At 53.2% G+C, this 18,636-nt stretch overlaps 8 protein-coding genes across 8 annotated transcripts; 4 read left to right on the top strand and 4 right to left on the bottom strand.

The window, feature by feature from the left end:
- Positions 1 to 579: 579 nt before the first annotated feature.
- Positions 580 to 2,220, top strand: J4E92_000733 (uncharacterized protein; the record flags this gene model as incomplete). The annotated part of the gene is made up of 4 exons (XM_051492148.1): positions 580 to 894; positions 959 to 1,448; positions 1,494 to 2,083; positions 2,137 to 2,220. 4 exons carry the CDS (start codon positions 580 to 582, stop codon positions 2,218 to 2,220), a joined length of 1,479 nt encoding a protein of 492 aa, XP_051357660.1.
- Positions 2,221 to 2,963: 743 nt separating this feature from the next.
- On the top strand, positions 2,964 to 4,135 carry J4E92_000732 (uncharacterized protein; the record flags this gene model as incomplete). Its single annotated transcript, XM_051492147.1, has 3 exons — positions 2,964 to 3,163; positions 3,216 to 3,764; positions 3,829 to 4,135. The coding sequence occupies 3 exons, from the start codon at positions 2,964 to 2,966 to the stop codon at positions 4,133 to 4,135; spliced, it is 1,056 nt and encodes a 351-aa protein (XP_051357659.1).
- A 2,082-nt stretch (positions 4,136 to 6,217) lies between these two features.
- On the top strand, positions 6,218 to 8,773 carry J4E92_000731 (uncharacterized protein; the record flags this gene model as incomplete). The annotated part of the gene is made up of 10 exons (XM_051492146.1): positions 6,218 to 6,249; positions 6,319 to 6,423; positions 6,527 to 6,948; positions 7,000 to 7,020; positions 7,077 to 7,305; positions 7,357 to 7,405; positions 7,454 to 7,798; positions 7,847 to 8,248; positions 8,315 to 8,415; positions 8,467 to 8,773. 10 exons carry the CDS (start codon positions 6,218 to 6,220, stop codon positions 8,771 to 8,773), a joined length of 2,013 nt encoding a protein of 670 aa, XP_051357658.1.
- A 918-nt stretch (positions 8,774 to 9,691) lies between these two features.
- On the top strand, positions 9,692 to 10,465 carry J4E92_000730 (uncharacterized protein; the record flags this gene model as incomplete). The annotated part of the gene is made up of 3 exons (XM_051492145.1): positions 9,692 to 9,727; positions 9,782 to 9,865; positions 9,935 to 10,465. 3 exons carry the CDS (start codon positions 9,692 to 9,694, stop codon positions 10,463 to 10,465), a joined length of 651 nt encoding a protein of 216 aa, XP_051357657.1.
- A 190-nt stretch (positions 10,466 to 10,655) lies between these two features.
- Positions 10,656 to 12,083, bottom strand: J4E92_000729 (uncharacterized protein; the record flags this gene model as incomplete). Its single annotated transcript, XM_051492144.1, has 5 exons — positions 10,656 to 10,709; positions 10,762 to 11,342; positions 11,394 to 11,687; positions 11,743 to 12,006; positions 12,059 to 12,083. 5 exons carry the CDS (start codon positions 12,081 to 12,083, stop codon positions 10,656 to 10,658), a joined length of 1,218 nt encoding a protein of 405 aa, XP_051357656.1.
- A 444-nt stretch (positions 12,084 to 12,527) lies between these two features.
- Positions 12,528 to 13,427, bottom strand: J4E92_000728 (uncharacterized protein; the record flags this gene model as incomplete). Its single annotated transcript, XM_051492143.1, has 1 exon — positions 12,528 to 13,427. The coding sequence occupies one exon, from the start codon at positions 13,425 to 13,427 to the stop codon at positions 12,528 to 12,530; it is 900 nt and encodes a 299-aa protein (XP_051357655.1).
- A 906-nt stretch (positions 13,428 to 14,333) lies between these two features.
- J4E92_000727 (uncharacterized protein) lies at positions 14,334 to 15,319 on the bottom strand (the record flags this gene model as incomplete). The annotated part of the gene is made up of 2 exons (XM_051492142.1): positions 14,334 to 15,008; positions 15,056 to 15,319. The coding sequence occupies 2 exons, from the start codon at positions 15,317 to 15,319 to the stop codon at positions 14,334 to 14,336; spliced, it is 939 nt and encodes a 312-aa protein (XP_051357654.1).
- Positions 15,320 to 17,061: 1,742 nt separating this feature from the next.
- On the bottom strand, positions 17,062 to 17,351 carry J4E92_000726 (uncharacterized protein; the record flags this gene model as incomplete). The annotated part of the gene is made up of 2 exons (XM_051492141.1): positions 17,062 to 17,167; positions 17,218 to 17,351. 2 exons carry the CDS (start codon positions 17,349 to 17,351, stop codon positions 17,062 to 17,064), a joined length of 240 nt encoding a protein of 79 aa, XP_051357653.1.
- Between the last annotated feature and the right edge of the window lie 1,285 nt (positions 17,352 to 18,636).

Here is an 18,636-nt window from a genome sequence, read left to right as displayed (position 1 = left end):
AACAAGCAGTCGGGACCCTGCGGTGTGGAGCGGACTCCGATACGCATGGAGAAGCGGGCGGCCGGGCGAGTCTACACGAGAGACTCAGGAACAGGACGCTCGAGGGAGGGATGATTATTGCTAGCGTCGTCTATCGTGCCGTCCACTGACGCGGAAGAGCCAGGGGCAGTCGGTCGGCGCGACTATGCTGGCCAGGGTGGACAGGTGCTATACATCTGCAAGCGACGCGTCTGTCTGGCTCTGCTCCCCCATCTCGCAACTCAACACTGCCTGGACCGGGACCCGCCTGATTTGCAATTCATGACTGCCCGGGTAGTAGTCTCTACACAAGGTTTTGCTACCAGCGCACGTGTCGACTCCCTTGCATACTAAGCTCCACCAGCGCAGTCGCTTCCGGATTGTTTGTCCAGGGATCTCCCGGCAACGGTTCCGCACTGCCAGTAAGCGCGGGCCTGGCACAGAACCATCGCTCTCGAGCATCCTCGCCCAGCTTTCGACGTGCCTTCCTACTCCCCAGCAAACCTCGCCAGAAACGCTCCTTCCGCCAGCTCCTCGCGCCCTCCGTCGCCGCTGCCTCCGATGCGTCTCTTCAACCGCAAGGGCTCCAAGCCCCAGGTTTCTCCCAACGGCAGCCAGCCGAACAGCTCCAATGGCTCCCTGCGCTCTCCTGGACCCACCCCAAACGGCTCTCGGCCTACAAGCTTCCCAGACGTCCCTCTGCCAAAGGCCCCGGATCCAACCCTCGACCCGGCCGGCTACCTGCGCAGCATCTACGCCGTCCGCGAGCGCTCCAAGCTGGTGCTCGAAAAGGCCAAAAAGAACCAGCTCAAGCACTTCACTGTCGACATGAGCAAGTTTGGCGATGTCGCCCGCTTTGTTGTATCGATAATCAAGGTAAGCCTCATTTTGCTGCGCAAGGATGCCATGCTGGGCCGCCTCCCTCTGACCGTGCCTGCAGCGCGACTATGCGCCCGACTACGCCTCCATCCCACCCCACGGCCGCTGGCAGCACTTCGATGTGGGTGGCCGCCCGCGAATTGACCAGCTCATGGCGTCATGGCCGTCAACCGTCGACAACCAAGAGCGCACCCGCCGCCTGATTGATCTCTTCCTCGTCTCCGTCCTCCTCGATGCAGGTGCAGGCACCAAATGGCAGTACAAGAGCAAGGAGTCGGGCAGGATCTACCGCCGCAGCGAGGGTCTTGCCGTCGCCAGTCTGGAGATGTTCAAGTCCGGCGCATTCAGCAGCGATCCCAGAGAGCCCTTCCAAGTCGACAGTGCGGGGCTGAAGAAGCTGGACGTCGCAACAGTGGCGCGTGGCTTGCAAGTCAACGCCACAAACCCAATAGACGGTCTCGAGGGTCGCACTAGCCTGCTGCTCCGCCTAGCAGAAGCCCTGCAAAATCAAGAAGTCTTTGGTCTCGAAGCGCGGCCAGGAAACATGCTCGGTACGCACACCTTCCACAAGTCATGATGTTGGCTAACACTCTCAGACTACCTCCTCTCGCACCCCACTACACAAGCATCCTCAGTCCCCATTATACCCCTCCCCACACTCTGGAACACTCTCATGGACAGTTTGACCCCCATCTGGCCGGCAACGAGGACCCAAATCGACGGTGTACCCATGGGCGACGCCTGGCCGTGCTCCGTCATGCCATCGCATCCTACCCACCCGTGGGAGAACATTGTCCCTTTCCACAAGCTGACACAATGGATGACCTACTCGCTAATGGTGCCAATGACGAGGCTACTCCACGTTCACTTCCCCGGCGCTGAGCTCTTGACCGGGTTGCCAGAATACCGAAACGGTGGACTTTTCATTGACGTCGGCCTCCTAACACTCAAGCCCGATGATCAGAAGCGCGGCCTTGCACAATACCAACGCAACGCACAGGTGACAGGGCAGCCGAGCATGGAGGTTGTGCCGATGTTTACCGCCGACGATGACGTGATCGTGGAATGGCGCGCAGTCACTGTCGGGTTACTCGACGATCTCCTAGTCGACGTAAATCAGCTGTTGGGCTTGAGCGGCTCTGACAAGCTTAATCTGGCACAAATGCTGGAAGCTGGTAGTTGGAAGGTGAGTTTGACATGATTCCCATGTTCTGGGATGTAACTGACCCACACCACTAGGGAGGTCGAGAGATTGCTGAAGTGTCGCGGCCCAACACTAAAGAACCGCCAATCATGATCCTGTCGGACGGCACTGTTTTCTAAGATACCCCTTTCTTCGTTTGTTCCGCCCTTCCTTCGCTTCCTTCACATACAGACATCGTGCAGCGGAAGCACGTATCCGATACCCACGAGGGACCCTTACCCCAGCCGCCGCAGTACCTTCTAATTATGGCCAAGTGGATGGGATTTATGATACACGATCTTGACGGTCGTATTTGGTGGACAGCTTCTTGTTTATACGTTCTGCTTCGTCACACCAGCCACGTTTATGTTTCATTCTACTTTGGAAGCGCTGGCGGCTTAAGATTCATTTCATGTGTTGTAATAATTCCTTACCATGACTTTTTGGAATCTCCGTAGCCACGTACCAGAGCCTTATCAACGAGAGCTGGCGCCTTCACTAATCTTCACAATGGGGAATTTTGATCTGACTAGAACTCCATGAACATAAAACAAGAAATACTATGATGTGCATCGCTTTGACCACACTGTTGATAGCAAGGATGGCCATCGCGTTTCCAGTAGAAGGAATGCGGAGTGCGGAAGTGCCCCACCCACCTGCCAAGAAGAGACCCAAAACCGCTCGGGCACGCCAAAGCTCGCCCAGGCGTGCTATTTACGGTACGTCATCCCATCACCAAATCCCACGCGACGGCTCCATATTACTAGACGTTTACCACTCCGCGTTCGCTACCAAGCCTACCTTTGCCGCGCGGCAGTCTTTGCACAGCGCACCTTATCGCGACTCGCGCGCAGCTTCTTTCCACAGTCGGAACGCTATCACCATGAACTCTATCAAACGGCAGAAGCAGCGGAAGGTGCTGCTCATGGGAAAGAGTGGAGCCGGCAAGTCATCAATGAGAAGCATCGTTTTCAGCAACTACGTCGCCAAAGATGTCCGGAGATTGGGTGCGACAATCGACGTTGAGCACAGCAATATCAAGTTCATGGGAAACCTCATGCTCAATCTCTGGGACTGCGGAGGGTGAGCCCATCAGCTACCAGACCAGATGATAACATGAACTGATCTTTCGCAGTCAGGACGGCTTCGTCGAGAACTACCTCAATCAATCTAGGAACCACGTCTTTGGCTCCGTCGCCGTCCTCATCTTCGTCTTCGACATCGAATCGCGCGAGTTCGCAGCCGACGTCGTCTCCTACTCCAATATCATTCGCGCCCTCCACGAGTGCAGCCCCAACGCCAAGGTCTTCTGTCTTATACACAAGATGGATCTTGTACAAGCCCGCCTCCGCCAGGCCATGTTCGACGAGCGCGCCGAGTACATCCGGGAGGCTAGCGAGGGGTTCAAGGATACGGTCGAGTTCTTCGCAACAAGCATCTGGGACCAAAGCCTATACAAGGCTTGGACAAAGATCATCTACTACTTGATACCGAATGCGGGCACAATTGAGGCGCTGCTGGAACAGTTGGCCGAGGTTATTGATGCTAGAGAACTCATTCTGTATGAGCGTACAACTTGTCTTACAGTGGCACATGTTACAAGGCAGACTGAGGAAGCCAACCCGTTCACGGACCGGTTCGAGCGCATCTCAAGCATCCTGAAGACGCATAAACAGAGCATGGCGTACGTACCTGTCCTCCAACCAACCAACCATTCAAGACCTGGCTAATACTCTTTTCCCTCATAGGAAACACACAAATATTCCTGCCGGTAGTGCAAACTTTGCAGAAATGCAGATCAAAACGGGTCGCTTCATGTTCTTCATCACACGTCTCACCGAAAACACAAACCTCGCAGTCACCATCCCGCCTTCCGAACAGGTCTTCAACGCCGCCCGCGTGAACATCTTCCAAGTACGACCGAAGTTTGCCGAACTCGACATCGCCGCCAAACCTAGACCTCCAATTCAGACTGCGTTTGCGGGAAGCGCGGATACGAGCGACAGCACAGATAAAGGGAAGCAGAAGGAACCAGGATACGGAAATGGCGTCTAGACGTCGCCAGAGCACAAGAGGGAAGTGAAGAGGATTAAAAAACTAAAAGACAGCTTGACGCAGGGCTTCGAAGATATGTTTGAAAGGGTCGACCCAACATGGGAAGGTTATGAGGAAACGCTGGACCAGACTAACCGGGCGAAGCGATTCTTACAGAATTATCAAAACTCTGAGGCTCTGCGGGTTTCAGAAACGTCGCCAACACACAAAGAGGTAGAAAGGGTCTCAAATACTCCCCCATTGAACGGGCAGCGGAAAGAGGCACAAGTGGCTGGTTCTGATGATGTACCTTCGGCCGGGTGTTGAAAGTCAGTCTTCCAGCGCCGTTTTCCAGCGAGTACATCGTGGAGATTCAGAGACAAATTCCACAAAGTCCTGGCATCCATTGATGTAACATTTCTCAGCTGGATTGGCTAGTTCGGAGCTTGGCTCGACATTGAGAGGTAGCAGATGTAGCTGTATCCGGAGCGGTTACAAAGACATGTTGAAGATACCGATTCTTGAAGATCTTCAGATCCCTATCTATCTGGGCGTGCCGCTCCCTTCTTCATTCGCCAAACGCTTAACGGCAGTTGGCTTGCGACAGATGCTAGCCTTCGCCTCGACATACTGCGTGCGGCAATGATCAAGAATTCCGCATTGACCGATATCCATGGATCCCATGCGACAACACTCGACTATCGTGATCGCGTTGAGAAAATGCCGCATGCAAATTCACACTGAGGGCGAGCCAGGTGCGCCTTGTGTAGGCGCCAAAGCGAAGAGACTCAGGCATCCATCAGCGCCCCCACCAAGACTCAATCTCACCACAGACGTGCATCGCGCAGGTCTCGATCTGCGCTACCTTGCTAGCACCCATGCTGCAGATCCAAGAAACCACAAGAAAGCACATCCAAGAGAAAACGGTTGGTGCACAAGCAAGGCCAAGCGAGAATGCGGGGAAAACAACCTTCGCCTTTGTCTGATCTTGATCACGCAAAGCCTTGGGTTGAAAAACGGGGCACGACGGCTTCGCCTTTCTTGATTGAAACCAGCAAGGAAGAACCTTGAGTCGCCGATGTCTTGCTAATTTGCATCATAGCAAGTGAAGTACTCGTTGTAATCCCGGAGTATGGTACTTGCGATACAAGTGGCCGCAGCACCGGTCAAAGCATTTGCTGGATGGGCTGATATATTAATTCCAACCCCTCGGGATTTCCCTGGACTTGCAATGCATCTTTGTGCATTTACATGTGCATGCAGATATGGCGATGAGTCTTGTGTTACATCGCACCAAGCTGTCATGTGAGATCCTCGTTCGCTTCAGCTGAGACGTGGGTGTGGTATGGGGCTTAGCCTTGGGATACCAAGATGGAATGACTGGGAAATGCCAAGGCGCGTGTAGTGTATATGGCTGGCTGGCTGTTTGTAGATGGGACACAATAGTTGTGTCTGTTCTTTTGCTTCCGCCTTTACTGTATCGGTTGTGAGCGCACGATACTCCTCGGTATCGAAGAAGCGCCGAAGCCACGTATCTAGAGCCATGGGTTTATATTATCCGGATGGCCTCGCGGCTTGTGATATCGGCATCAGCCTTGACCCCTCCTGGCCCTCGCTTCATCGCATCAAGAAAGTCCAAGGCGTGAGAACAATCGTCAAAGCCCGGCCAAGCCCACTACCCAAGAACGACCAAGTGCTCCGCCTTACCGTTTTGCAGCCACCAACGTTGGCCAACTCCCAGCTGTTATGCGGTGATTACTTACCCTGGCCCATCGTTTCATGCCGCTATTGGCTGGTGAGCTGGTACCGCGTGATCGTGTTTGAGCGTTTTTGTTGATGGATGGGAATGGTTGCATGTGTGAGGATCGGTATTGGCATTGACCCAAGACAGGGAAACTGCAGCTTTTGGGAATGAAGCAGTAAGCCTGAAAGACACGGACATATAAGCATGTCTGTTCGCCTGGTCTCGTATGATGAAGCTCTTTTGCGTCTTTTCTTCTTGTTCTCGTATCTTGCTGGAAGCTTTCCTGAAGCTATCTCCACCTGGGCTTCGACGCCAAACATACTCAAGCTGTAGTGCGCACGTCTGCCTATAAGTTGGCCATGGCAGAACCTGAAAAGGATACCAAGATTGAGTAAGCTACTTGTCGCAAGCTGAAGATGACCATGATGTGAGGCTTATGTACTGACCGTGTGTCTTCCAGTCCAGTGGTAGTAGATGAACACCACGAACGTAAGGCGTCCATCTTCGACGATGAACAGAAGCGCAAAGAGAGCGTCGCTCGCCTAACAGCCAATCTAGAGGGCGAGTAAGTAATCCCTTAGCTGATCAAACCCACTTGGCACAAGCATATTCGCACCCGAAACTTCTCAAATGGCATGCTCAAGACTCGCTTTTACTAACAAATCCAGAATCCGCAACCCGCTCGTCGACATACCGCGAGAGCAGCTCCTAGCCAACGTCCACGACTTCGCCACAGAGCACCAGCTAACCGACGTCGAGCCTCTCCTCGTCAAAGGCGCCCTCCTTGCACAGTCACCCGCACTCTTCGAAGACCTTGAAGAGCTGGACGAAGATGACCGTACCGCCATCCGCGAAGAGATCACCCATCGGTTCAAACTCCCTCGTACACTCTACTTTACCATTATCCTCAACTCTGTCGCAGCAGCTATCCAGGGGTGGGACCAAACGGGCTCCAACGGCGCTAATCTGACTTTCGGCCAGGCCCTCGGTATTCCGGACTCTGGCCCAGTGTGTGAGGCGGCGGGGACGTGTGAGAAGAATGGGTGGATTATTGGGTTTATCAATGCTTGTCCTTATATTGCTATTGCTGGTGAGTGTTACATGATGGTGAGCCAGTTGAGAAGTTCGCTAACTTTTATAGTGTTCTGTGCTTGGATCTCTGGTGAGTTGACTTCAAAGTTCCCGTCATCTCATGTTCTCTCTTGCTAACGACCCTAGATCCCGTGAATGAACTCTGCGGTCGTCGTGGTACCATCTTCATTGCTGCCGTCTTCTCACTCTTTGCGCCCTTTGGCATGGGTCTGAGCCAGACATGGGGCCAGCTTGCCGTTTGCCGTGTGCTTCTGGGTGTTGGTATGGGACTCAAGGAAGTCACAGTGCCCGTCTTCTCAGCGGAAAATGTCCCGGCTAGTGTGCGTGGCGGGCTCGTCATGTCATGGCAGATCTGGTGAGTTATGACTGTACGAAATGCATGTGAGACATATACTGACTCAGTAAGGACGGCGTTTGGTATCTTCCTGGGAACGGTCGCTAATCTGGCTGTTATGGTGAGGCCGTGAACATGCTCGCAGTTTGCAACCACTGACAACGGATAGAACACTGGGTCGATTTCCTGGCGTCTTCAATTCGGATCCGCATTCATTCCTGCCGTCCCCCTCGTTATTGGCATCTGGTTCGTTCCTGAAAGTCCAAGATGGCTCATGAAGAAGCGAAAGTACGCCAAAGCCTACCGATCCTTTCTTCGTCTACGCAACACCCCTCTTCAAGCTGCGCGCGACCTCTACTACACCCATTGCCTCCTCGAGCAGGAAGAGGTTCTGATTCGCGAAGCTGGAATCAACCCCAAGTCCAACTTCTTCACGCGCTTCATTGAGCTGTTCACGATTCCGCGGGTCCGTCGCGCGACGCAAGCTTCTGGTATCGTGATGATCGGACAACAGGTAAGATTGTGGGAAGTCCCTTGGGATGAATGAGGCTAATGGGAATAGATGTGTGGCATCAACATCATCGCATTCTACAGCTCCACGATCTTTGCAGAAGGAGGAGCCACAAACAAGGAAGCCCTCATTGCATCTTTTGGGTTCGGTCTTGTGAACTTCACCTTCGCTTGGCCGGCAGTCTGGACGATCGATACGTTCGGTCGCCGCGGTCTGCTTCTTTCCACGTTTCCCAATATGTTCTGGACGCTCCTTGTAGCTGGCATGTGCTACTACATTCCCAAGGACAGCGATGCACATCTAGGCCTGATCGCCTTCTTCGTATATCTATTTGGCGCCTTCTACTCTCCTGGAATGGGACCGGTGCCATTCACGTACTCGGCTGAGGTATTCCCGCTTTCGCACAGAGAAGTGGGTATGTCATGGGCTGTGGCCACAAACAACTTCTGGGCAGTGAGTCAAGTCGAAGCGTCGGATTCTGTAGTGTGACCTGGACTGACTTGATACGCCAACGATTAGGCAGTGCTGTCGCTCACACTCCCTCGCATGCTCAAGGTCATGAGGCCTCAGGGAGTATTCGGCTTCTACGCTGGTCTCAATGTCGTGGCCCTAGTCATGATGTAAGTCACTCTCGATACGCTGCAACATTCAGAGAGCTAATATATCTCCAGCTTCCTTTGGCTACCCGAGACCAAGCAGCGGACACTTGAAGAGCTGGACTACATCTTCGGTGTCCCTACGCGCACTCACATGAAATACCAGGCTGGCAAAAACCTGCCTTGGTGGTTCAAGACGTACATACTCCGTCACAAGGGTCTCTCCAAGCCTCAGCTTTACAAGTTTGGCGATCAGCGTCCACCCGTAAGCGTGACAGCGCAGATGAGCTATGCTTGGAACACGTACATTCTTCGCAAGAAGGGGCTGGCTAAGCCGGATGCTTATGTTCGAGCGGCGCCTCGAGGCGAGAAGCAGGTCTAGTCAGCTTTGGAACAGAGTGTAGCGCGAGGCGAGAAGAGGTGGTAATGCTGGGTACATAAATCGTAGCATGTTTGGGCGCATGGAGAGGACTGATTGGTGACCTAATAGTGCGTGTGGATGATTTTGGTGGCGTGTGGTCTCATCGCTTTTTTTTGTTAATACCCTCGACCTCGCTCGACTGAGCGTTGTAGTCTGTCACTAATGACGATGCATACCAGAGTGCCTCGTGGGTTTAATAGCACACATCGCTTATCCCGCATTGCTCCTTCTCCCCGTCGCTCGCTTGACATATGATGAGTTCCACAACGATAGAGTAACGAGATGGCATCCGATAAGACGTGACAAAGGTAGACGGCGATGTGAAGTGGTTCGTCGTGGAGACGGATCGCCGTCAGAATCCCCACTACTCAAGACGACGCCTATCGTCATGCGGCCCCACAAAAACGCGCTTCTCAAGCGCAGCGCGCGTCTGGATGCTAGCGGAAACCACCATCAACCACTTTCACGTGCACCAGGAAGCATCGCAACGGCTATTCGGATGCTGCGCCAAACCCCAAAGGGCTCTGACAGGAGGTGCCTCGGCAGTCAGCCTCGGCATGAAGCTAACCACCAGCCAATGCACCCCAGCGCAGCTATCACAGCGGCCGCCGTGAGGGTGGGCTGATCGTCAGCAACCCCATAACTCCAGGAACCCGACGATCCCGGAGCATATCCTCTTCCTCTCCTGTCTTCCGACTTAAAGTTGACTTGCCCCCATACGTTGCTCCCCTGACTTGGACGTCGGATCCGCTTCTCGCAGCCATTTCCCCGCATCTCCCGCCGTTTCCGCACGCTCTTATACAACGCCTGCGCCGCCGCCTCGCGGGTACTTCACCAGCGTTGTCGCGAAGCACCACGTCTGCTTGACGAATAGCCAAGATGCCAGTCTTTGACCTGAAGAAGAACCTCGTCTTCGTAATGGCGCCTGTACAGCCCCAGAGAGCGCTCGCTGGCTAATGCAAAGAGCAGTATGGCGCATACCACCGCGATCCAACCAATGTCGCCATCCACATAGCATGCGTGCCCGTCCTGCTCGCAACAGGCATTCTGTTTGTGCGTAGCCCAATCTTCCCGCTCCTTCCATCCTCCCAGTATCAATCGCTGACTGACCCGACCATCTAGGGCACCAACACACCTACCCTCCCCATCCGCCAGCATCCGCTCCTTACGCGCCTCAACCTCCCACTGAACCTAGGCACAATCGCCGCAGCCACCTATTCGACTTTGTACCTCATGCTCTCCCCCAACCTCGCCGGCGTCACCGTCACCCCCATCATCCTCGCCTTCGCATCCCTCTCCAACCGCCTCACGCAGCGCTACAACAAGACCAAAGTTAACAGCATTGCCGGCGCCATCCATGTCGTGAGCTGGATACTACAATTCGTAGGACACGGAAAATTTGAGGGACGGAAGCCGGCTTTGCTAGACAATCTGGTCCAAGCCCTGTTTCTGGCACCGCTGTTCGTGTGGTATGAGATCTTGTTCAAGATGGGCTTCTATAAGAACTTGAGGAGGGAGGTCGACATGGGTATTGAGGTGGAGATTGCCAAGTTGAAGGCGAAGAAGGCTGGTAAGGGCAAGGGTAAGGAGACTTTGATGGATGATGTGATTGATATTGTGGATAACGAGAAGGAGAGCGGTGATGAGGTTTGAATACCGAGTGATTCCTCGGATATCTGAGTAATAGTATGGCAGCCCGAATATGACATGTTCCAATGGTCACCATCGCTACCAGCATCGACCAGTCACAGATACAGTACTGTACAAAGATATGACACAACTTTTTTGATCCACACATCCGTAGCACACAACACAATTTAGTATCCCAGAATACCAGCTTGCGTCACTCGAAAGCCGCTTTCAGGATGCTCTCACGCTTCAAGACAGCGATGAGGTCCTGTAGTGAAGATAATTAGCAGATGTCCAGAACGATACCAAGAGACACTCACTTTGAACGGATCCTCATCAAGCTCAACCGAAACAGGGATGATAGCCACCTGGGATGGCATGGCGGGCTCCTGGCCTTCGTCTTGTACAATGCTAACGCACTCAGGAATCTCCTCCAGCAGCAAGTCTGGCACATTGTCAGCAGTAGTATCCGCAATCGCCGTGTTGATCGTGTCGATAGCGTCTCCGAAGGCCGTGGTAGTAGAAAAGACGGGTGTCTCGACAAGCGGGGTCACAGTAGACCCGGTGGAACGGATCCGATACGCCAGTGTAGAGACCTCCCTCTCCGTCTTCTTGACCTGAGTGCTCTCAACGACAGTCTCATCCGTATCATCAGACTTCTCTTCTTCCTCGTATCCTTCCCATATCTTAAACTTTCCCCGCTTAAACGCCAGCTTGGCCGTGCTGAAGTTGACGATCTTCCGGAAGCGAAATGGTTCGATGTCAGGCCAGTATGTGTATGAGAAGTGGATGCAGCGCGAGTAACCGGCAACGTAGTCTCGGGCCGCGTTGAGGGAAGGGAATGTTGGTAGCCATGTGGGAATGCGAGTGAAGAGGTCTTTAATGTCGCTCTCGATAGCTCCTATTTAATGAGTTAGTGTAGCATAAAGCGTCCAAAAGTGAGATGGCATACCGTTCATCGTAGTCAACTTCATCCCAGGCGCTTTTGACCCCTTGGGCTTTCGGCACCGCCAATCCTCACCGGGGACATCCATCTCAAAGCGACCATCTTCAAAAGCATGCCTCACAGTATTGAAGTTTACGTAACGCCGAAACTTGTCCTTCTCAACCCCGTTGAACTCTGTGTATGCGAAGCCTTTCCAACGTGCAACATTGTCGACGTGTACGAGAGCATCGTCCACACCGGAGAAGTGGGGCCAATAAGGTACCAGGGGGAGTAGCCGTCGAATGTCTGCTTCAATGGCCGCTGAGTCGTGTTACATGTCAGCTTGGAATAACCAAAAAAGACGGGGCAAACATACCTCTCAAAGCCGGCCGATCTACCAATCCGACCTCCAAGTAGAACTCTCCCTGCTTGAAAGCGTTGCAGGCTACTACGAAGCATACCTTGTCCTTGATGTATGCCAGCTCCTGCTTCGTCAAGAACTGCTTGGTGGTGATGTACTGGTTCCCAGACTGCTTGCAGGTAGTGTTGATGTACTCTTTGACTTCTTCGATGTCGTGGAAGCGTGTGGGGTAGGTGTGTATGTCTGCTTCTACTTTCGCGGCGGCGCAGAAGACAATGCCTGCAGATGTTAGTAAAAGCTCTGCTGCATAGGGAGAAAGAACTCAACGAACTTTTCAAGTGCTTGTTAGTGGGCATGATGGTTGTGTTGACCAATTCCGGTGGTTGCCTGTCACGTCGCAGATAGAGAGCAAGATAATGTTGTTTCGAGATACTGATGAAGAGGAGTGGAATGTGATGAGATGCTTAAATTCTGTTGAATTCTGATTGAATTTAGTCTGGCGTTCTAGCAAACGCACGTATTCCAGCCCAAGGCGTCGAATGCGCGTGGCACGTAGCCAGTCGGCCGCAAACGAACCCGGGCGAATCCCGTATCTTGATGTCGGAAGTCGAGACTACTAAGCATTTAGCAACTCCAGGCACCGATTAGACTCCTAAAGAAGGAATCAGCTGTCCCAACAGACGCCGCTATGTATAATATACAATCTCGTGGCTGTGCACGCACTGCCCGCATGATCAATCGTCATGCATGTACCAAAACGCTCATTTCAATACACTTTTGACACCTGACGTAGAACCTGTCTACTCTTCCTCATCACTCTCATCATCGTCCACCCTATACAAGAAGTACTGCACAAACACGCCGGCATCCAACAACAATGTGCCAAAGCTGCCCAACAGCCAGCTCATATTGACCGCAATGTATTTGCCGTACTCAGCGCGTCCCTCCCCATCTTGACAAACGTGGCCCCCACACTTGGGCTTGTATACCAGGATACTCAGAACATACGTCAGGTTACCCAGGCAAGCAAACAGAAAGAACAACATGCTGATGCCCTCGGTCGACTTGCGGCGGTAGTTGAGCAGGAGCTGTGGGACGCGGGACCCAAGATAAAGCGCGGCACAAACGTAACCTGAGACCTGGCCCCAAAGGTTGAAGTGCAGGGTTGATTCGGGTGATGAGTCCTCGCCGTCGGGCTGGCTGGGAGCGGTGGAGTTTCGTGCGCTAAGATACCAACCGAAAACACCGGCCGCGCATACAAGAACTATGGTTCCAAGATTGAAGAGGATCGTTTGCAGACTGGACTGGGTCGGCTGAGACCTGGCTGTAACTGCGCCATTTTGATGTGCAGCAGTTGAGTCATCGTGGAGCGGTGTGACAGGCGAGAGATGCGTGCCGTCAATGGAGAGATAGCGCTCACGGAATGACCCTTGGGAATGGCCTGAGCCACGGCGATCGATATCCGAAATGCGCGGTCTCTGGACTTCGATTCCATGGCCGTTGCCGTTTGTATAGGGTGAGCCGCTCGACTGGGGTCTGCGATGAGGTAGAAGCGGTGACTGCTCACTAACTTCGCTATCCGTGTCGGATTCATCGGCGGGTTTCTTATACTCATCGCGCAACGTAAAGCCCTTGTAGTAGAAGCACTGTAGCAGCAGCACGATGTCGGCTAGAGTGTAATACACGGCCAATATGGTCATCGTTGGCAGGACACCTTGCAGCACCGCGCCTATGATATTGAAGAAGTCGCCGAGTAGCCATACTACGATGAAGACTACTGAAAGGCCCTCCGCTGAGCCTCTCTTCCAATTCTCGATAATCTGAGGTGAGAAAACAACTGTCGCACACGTTAGCTCCGGCGTGCCGAGGTAACAGCCATGCAAAAGCAACACAAGGCAAGCGCGTTGCACAGCACGTAGCAGTACGAGAAGCTGTATCCCACGTACCTATCCAGCATGCGATGCTTATTGAACCAAATATCTGACTGATGGCATCAATGTCCAGTCGCAAGCCTTGCGATGGAGGAAACATCTTCGCTATGACGTAACCACCGAATTCCTAGCTCTTTCTCAGTCGCACAATTTTGGAGCAGCTCTCAAAAGTCGGAGGAGCTGGCCCAAAGTCCTTGCGACTTTACTCTTGATGACAGATGCTCGCAAGCTTGCAGGTCCCTTCCCTAGCGATGAAACGCGACGTGAACGTTTCTCTGAACAAAGAGCGGCCGGCTATAGCTATGCAAGCGAGTCCCGGCACAGCCGCGTACGTAGGTGACGGATATATGTGGAAAGACGGTGGTGAGGATGTTTGCCGGGTAGTCTCTGATGAGGACAAAGAATATGAGATGGGATCTAGAACGCAATTGCTGAGATGACTGACATGTGGAAAATCTCGGGCGAGTACGTAATCCGGGGTTACAGGGATGAGCTTCTGCAGGAACCAGAAAGAGCCGCACTAAGCGAGCTGCGAACGTGTGCCTCACGCGACGAACCATTGCGAGCAATTGCTTATTTTCATGAATTCATCATTGGATGGCCTTGATCATTACTTATATACCTATGTACTTTGATGTGCATATAGCTTTGTGTAGCCCAGATACATCTCGTTCATTAACCAGTGCCCTCCCAGAAGGCAGCCGCCGCCGCAAGATCATCAACGTTGAGCAGATCGACGCCCTCGTCCCAGAGAATACGCCAAACCGCGTTTCTCGTACCAATCGGGTACGCCGGCTGGTTCCAATACCTGGCCATGATGCCCTTCTCATGTGCCATGTCAAGCTGGCTCCTCAGCGTCTCCAGCTGCGTATCGTTGAACTCCCGCTTGCGCACTTCGCCAAAGGACGACGCAAAGTTTGTGGACGCAATTGGTGACTCGTTTGCGGTGAGGTCGGCATATTTGGATTCGTTGAGATCAGCAAGTGGCGCGTCAAAGAAGACGTCACGTGGAGACGACGCAAGAACGTCCGAAAGCTGGGTGTTTCCAGTTCCAATGACGGTAACGGGATTCTTGCGCAGATTGGTTCCGTCGTAAGTTGTCAACCAGTCGCCGCTTCGCAGAGGCTCTAAGGCTTCAAGAACAGCGGGCCAGGTCTCATCGGCGGCAGTCTTCAAGTCGATGAAGAAGTAAAGAGTCTGTCCGCTAGAGGTGTCGAATACACCATTCTGCTCGCCTGGCTGCACGAATCGAGTCTTCGGGTTCAGGCGATGCAGAGTGTCGAGAATTGGCTCCAGATAGAGAGACTGGAGAGTGCGCTTGTCGGTAAGGGCAGCAGGCTCATGGCCGACCTATCATTCATTAGCGGTATCGGATGAATTCGCGACGCGTAGCTTACGTAGAGCGTGCCATTCAGAAGCCACACATCAGCTTCTGTCGATATAGCACCCTGGCTCAGACCCGAATAGAACGGCACATCGCGCCAGTAATCATTATGGCTGTGGAACGGCTTGGGGATAATCTCCCTCGTAAAATCCGTTGGGTACGTGTATTTATCGCTCTTGTCTGTGTTCTCGAGTATGTTCTTGAGTGGCGTCTGCTGCCCATATGGTGCTGCGCTGCAGAGCGCGGCCAGACTGGCGGTAAGAGCGAAGGAGCGCATGACGAAGGCGACGCGACACGGAAGATGCAGAGCGAACAGGAAAATAAAGCAAGCAATGCAGAAGCTTTATGGACGAAGCGCAACTTCAACGAAGCGATTGAAGGGTGACAATTGACGGTTGATGAGAGTTCGCATTGAAGCTTGTCAACGATGTCACTGGTGGGGACAGCCGTGGACATCCGGCCAATCCGGGCAAGCTGCTCGGCCCGTGGCAGTATGGCTTGCTTCTGGAGGCCTCGTTGCATGGCGACACGTGCAGCAAGAACAACAATCACTCGCCATTCTTCTTCTCGTGAATCTTCGTCGGCAGAAGAACTTCGGAGTATTTGCGATATCGGCTGGGTAGCTGTATGACCGAAGCTTTTGTTGCGCTAAGGCGCTGGCCTATTGGTCGCTACGTGGAATACTAGGTACCGCAGTATTTCCTGCTGATATTTCGCAAATGAGCATTGTAGTTGTTCTTCTAATGTCTGTAGATAATTTGGTAGTCCGAGACACGTCAGCATCAAAGCAGCGTGGTTATCCAGGATGCAGAGCTCAACCTGGGAAGGGTCGCGCTGGAAGCACAAACACGTGTGCATACTATTGCAGGGAACAAACCTGAAAACGGCTTGCAATTGCAACTTCGTCTAGAGCTTGAACATGCTGGGAGACCAGGTCAACGGCGTCTCTAGTGGTGTCTCCGAAATTGATCGCAAGGAAGCTGGACGTGGAATTCCTGGTTGTACAACGAGTAGTGGATCGAAAGGCCTTGTCATTACCTAGGTACTCTACTCACACTGCGCCTCTGTAAACAAGACATGTAGTACGGTGTTGCTTACATCAGATGGCTGTGATGTAAATCTTGCTCGCATTCCCCTGAAACCACACCCCATTACCACAGTCTGGGTGTCTTTTCGGTCCTTCAGCCCCACCTGCATCTTCCTTCCAAGATTCAAGCTTCGCACCATGCAATTTCCTGGCCCTCAACGGGACTACATCGGCTTTTCTTTCCGCATCACGGGATTCTGGACGAGATCCTGCAAGATACTAGTGCATTTTGTAAAATCAGGGTCCTGGCCGGGGCTAGTGATAATAATTGGTGGTCGCACGAGCCGTTTCGACATGCAGTAGCCGCTGCAACCACGGTGAACTGTGACCAAGCGAGACGGCAAGACCCTGTAGTCGTCTGCATGTACTTGTGGGCTCGCGCTCGAATTTGAAGCCTTTTCGCGAGGAACTTTCGGTGTGTACGTTGGTGCATGTACGAAGTTGCATGCTGCAGAAGTAGGGAGTATCGTGGCTTGATGGCTAGCATGAGAAGTGGCCGGTGAAACCTTGGAATTGCGTGATGAGAGGCGTCAAGGTCAATGCGTCGTACCGAGGACGTCCAGGGTCAAAGTCCACGCGTCAACGTTGCCACGGGTACAGGTTGAAAGGAGGTTGAACGACCACCACGGAAACTAAGAGTGACCAATATCACGAAGGAAGAACATGTCACTCAAATGGGTAATTGTAAATGATGATTTAAATCTCCTGATAGAGACGTTGAATTTATTGAGATAAAGAGGATATCGTTGAATCGATCCAACACCGTGCTGTGCATGCCATTGGCGAAAGCCATATGGAGACCCCCAAACGCCAGGCTCTCTCGTAAATAAAGTCAGATCAAAGCGTGATCTTTAACGATGCATCGCTAATACAAATAGCGTCTCAGACGCTTGAAATGAAGATGGTTGTGCAATGTACAATCAAGATGATTGTTATGAGCTGGCGGAGCTGACAGAGTCGGAAGACGATGCGCCGCTTCGTCGACGAGCAGAGTCGGTGGCAGTGGTGAGCTGGCGCTTAGTGTGCTCGTGCATGATCCTGGTATTGTTAGTGACTGATACGAGTCATGTACAAGAGTAACAACATACCTCTGGTAGTCGGTCATGGCCCGGTCGGGGTCGTTGAGGTCGAAGTTGTTGGCAAAGTTGTGCTGAGCGCTCATGGGCTCCGAGAAGCCGTCGGAGACGTAGACTTGTTGGCGGTTCTCAGTCATGGCAGACATTGTTGTAGATGTGTAGTTGAAGTTGTGATAGAGGTAAGATAGTAGAGGCTTAAGTAAGATAAGATGTGTGCGGAGGGTGTGCTGGAGATCGAGGATTTGTATGTGAATCGATGAGCTGGGTGCTGTTGATGGGATCTAGAGAATCAGCAAGCGGGGTGCGAACTATATACCCTCCTGCGTCTCACAACGCACGCACAACAGAGGCGGACGGAACGACTTGGCCCATCATGACTGCGCAAGGCAAGAGATCGGCCCATGACTGTCGGCTCAAAGAAGTGATCCACCATGACCAGCGCGCTAGTGGGCCGCCAGCTTCGAGGCTTGCGATCAGAGATCTACAGGGTCCTTCTATGTTGGGCTGTGGTGGCCTCGTCCACCAATCACCGGCTTCCGATACTCACATCCCCGTTTGCGGTGGGCCTTGTACCTGGGCATCACGAATTCCGGGCTTGCTGATGATGTCGGCAATGACGGGGGTGCTGGGACAACTGTTTAGGGGACTTTCTAGCAGCAGGGCTGGCTGGCCATTGACAGCGGAGGATAGGCGTACCGCGTCTGTTGACTGGTGTCGCGACTTGAGGGTCAGGCGGTACATGGCAGCACATGCCCAGCGTCCTGTCTGAGAGCCGCCGAGCGGCAACTGTTGATTTCGCATGTTGCTTGCTATTTTCCCCATAGTAGGCTATCGACTTCGGACTCACCATGAGGCTCACCCAGCTGCCATGACGCAGAAGCTATGTCAACATTCCAGCGGCACGGCTGTCTGCACGCTTCGTGGAGCACCGAGTCCGCCCAGCGACGTCACACCTCCTCCTTCGCTCAACTTCGAAACTCGCATTCCACAAGGGCTGCAGCCCAGCAAAGTGGAAGATCCCTCCAAGCTCCAGCGCCCCAAAGTTTCCGTGCACCAGAAAACGTCATCTTATCCTAGTACGGCAGAGATCGGCCCGGCGCTCCTGCATGGGCTATGTATAAGCGGGTCTAGCGGAGGGCTCGCAAAAGCAGGGTCTCGCGCTACCGCATACCCGTTGCGTTCATAGCCCCCACCCAACCGCTCAGCGCAACATGTTCTGGCGCAACATCGTCACTTCTGACGTTTGTCCGTGTGACGGCTTCATTTCAGCCACTGCCATCGTCATGCAGGGTCTTTACCAACCGCCCCGGCCACCAACGACGCAGGTACCGCCCGGTCACGATGTCTTCATTACGCTGCCGCCTTGGGCATCTTGGAGCGCGCCGTACTGCTAGGATACCGAGGCTGGCAACTCTCTGGGTATGGTTGTGT

This window comes from Alternaria infectoria, assembly GCF_024043175.1.
Source record: "Alternaria infectoria strain BMP 0036 chromosome Unknown scaffold_1, whole genome shotgun sequence".
NCBI lineage: Eukaryota > Fungi > Ascomycota > Dothideomycetes > Pleosporales > Pleosporaceae > Alternaria > Alternaria infectoria.
The sequence above is the reverse complement of the archived record's forward strand: the minus strand, read 5'-3'. Positions and strand labels throughout refer to the sequence as shown.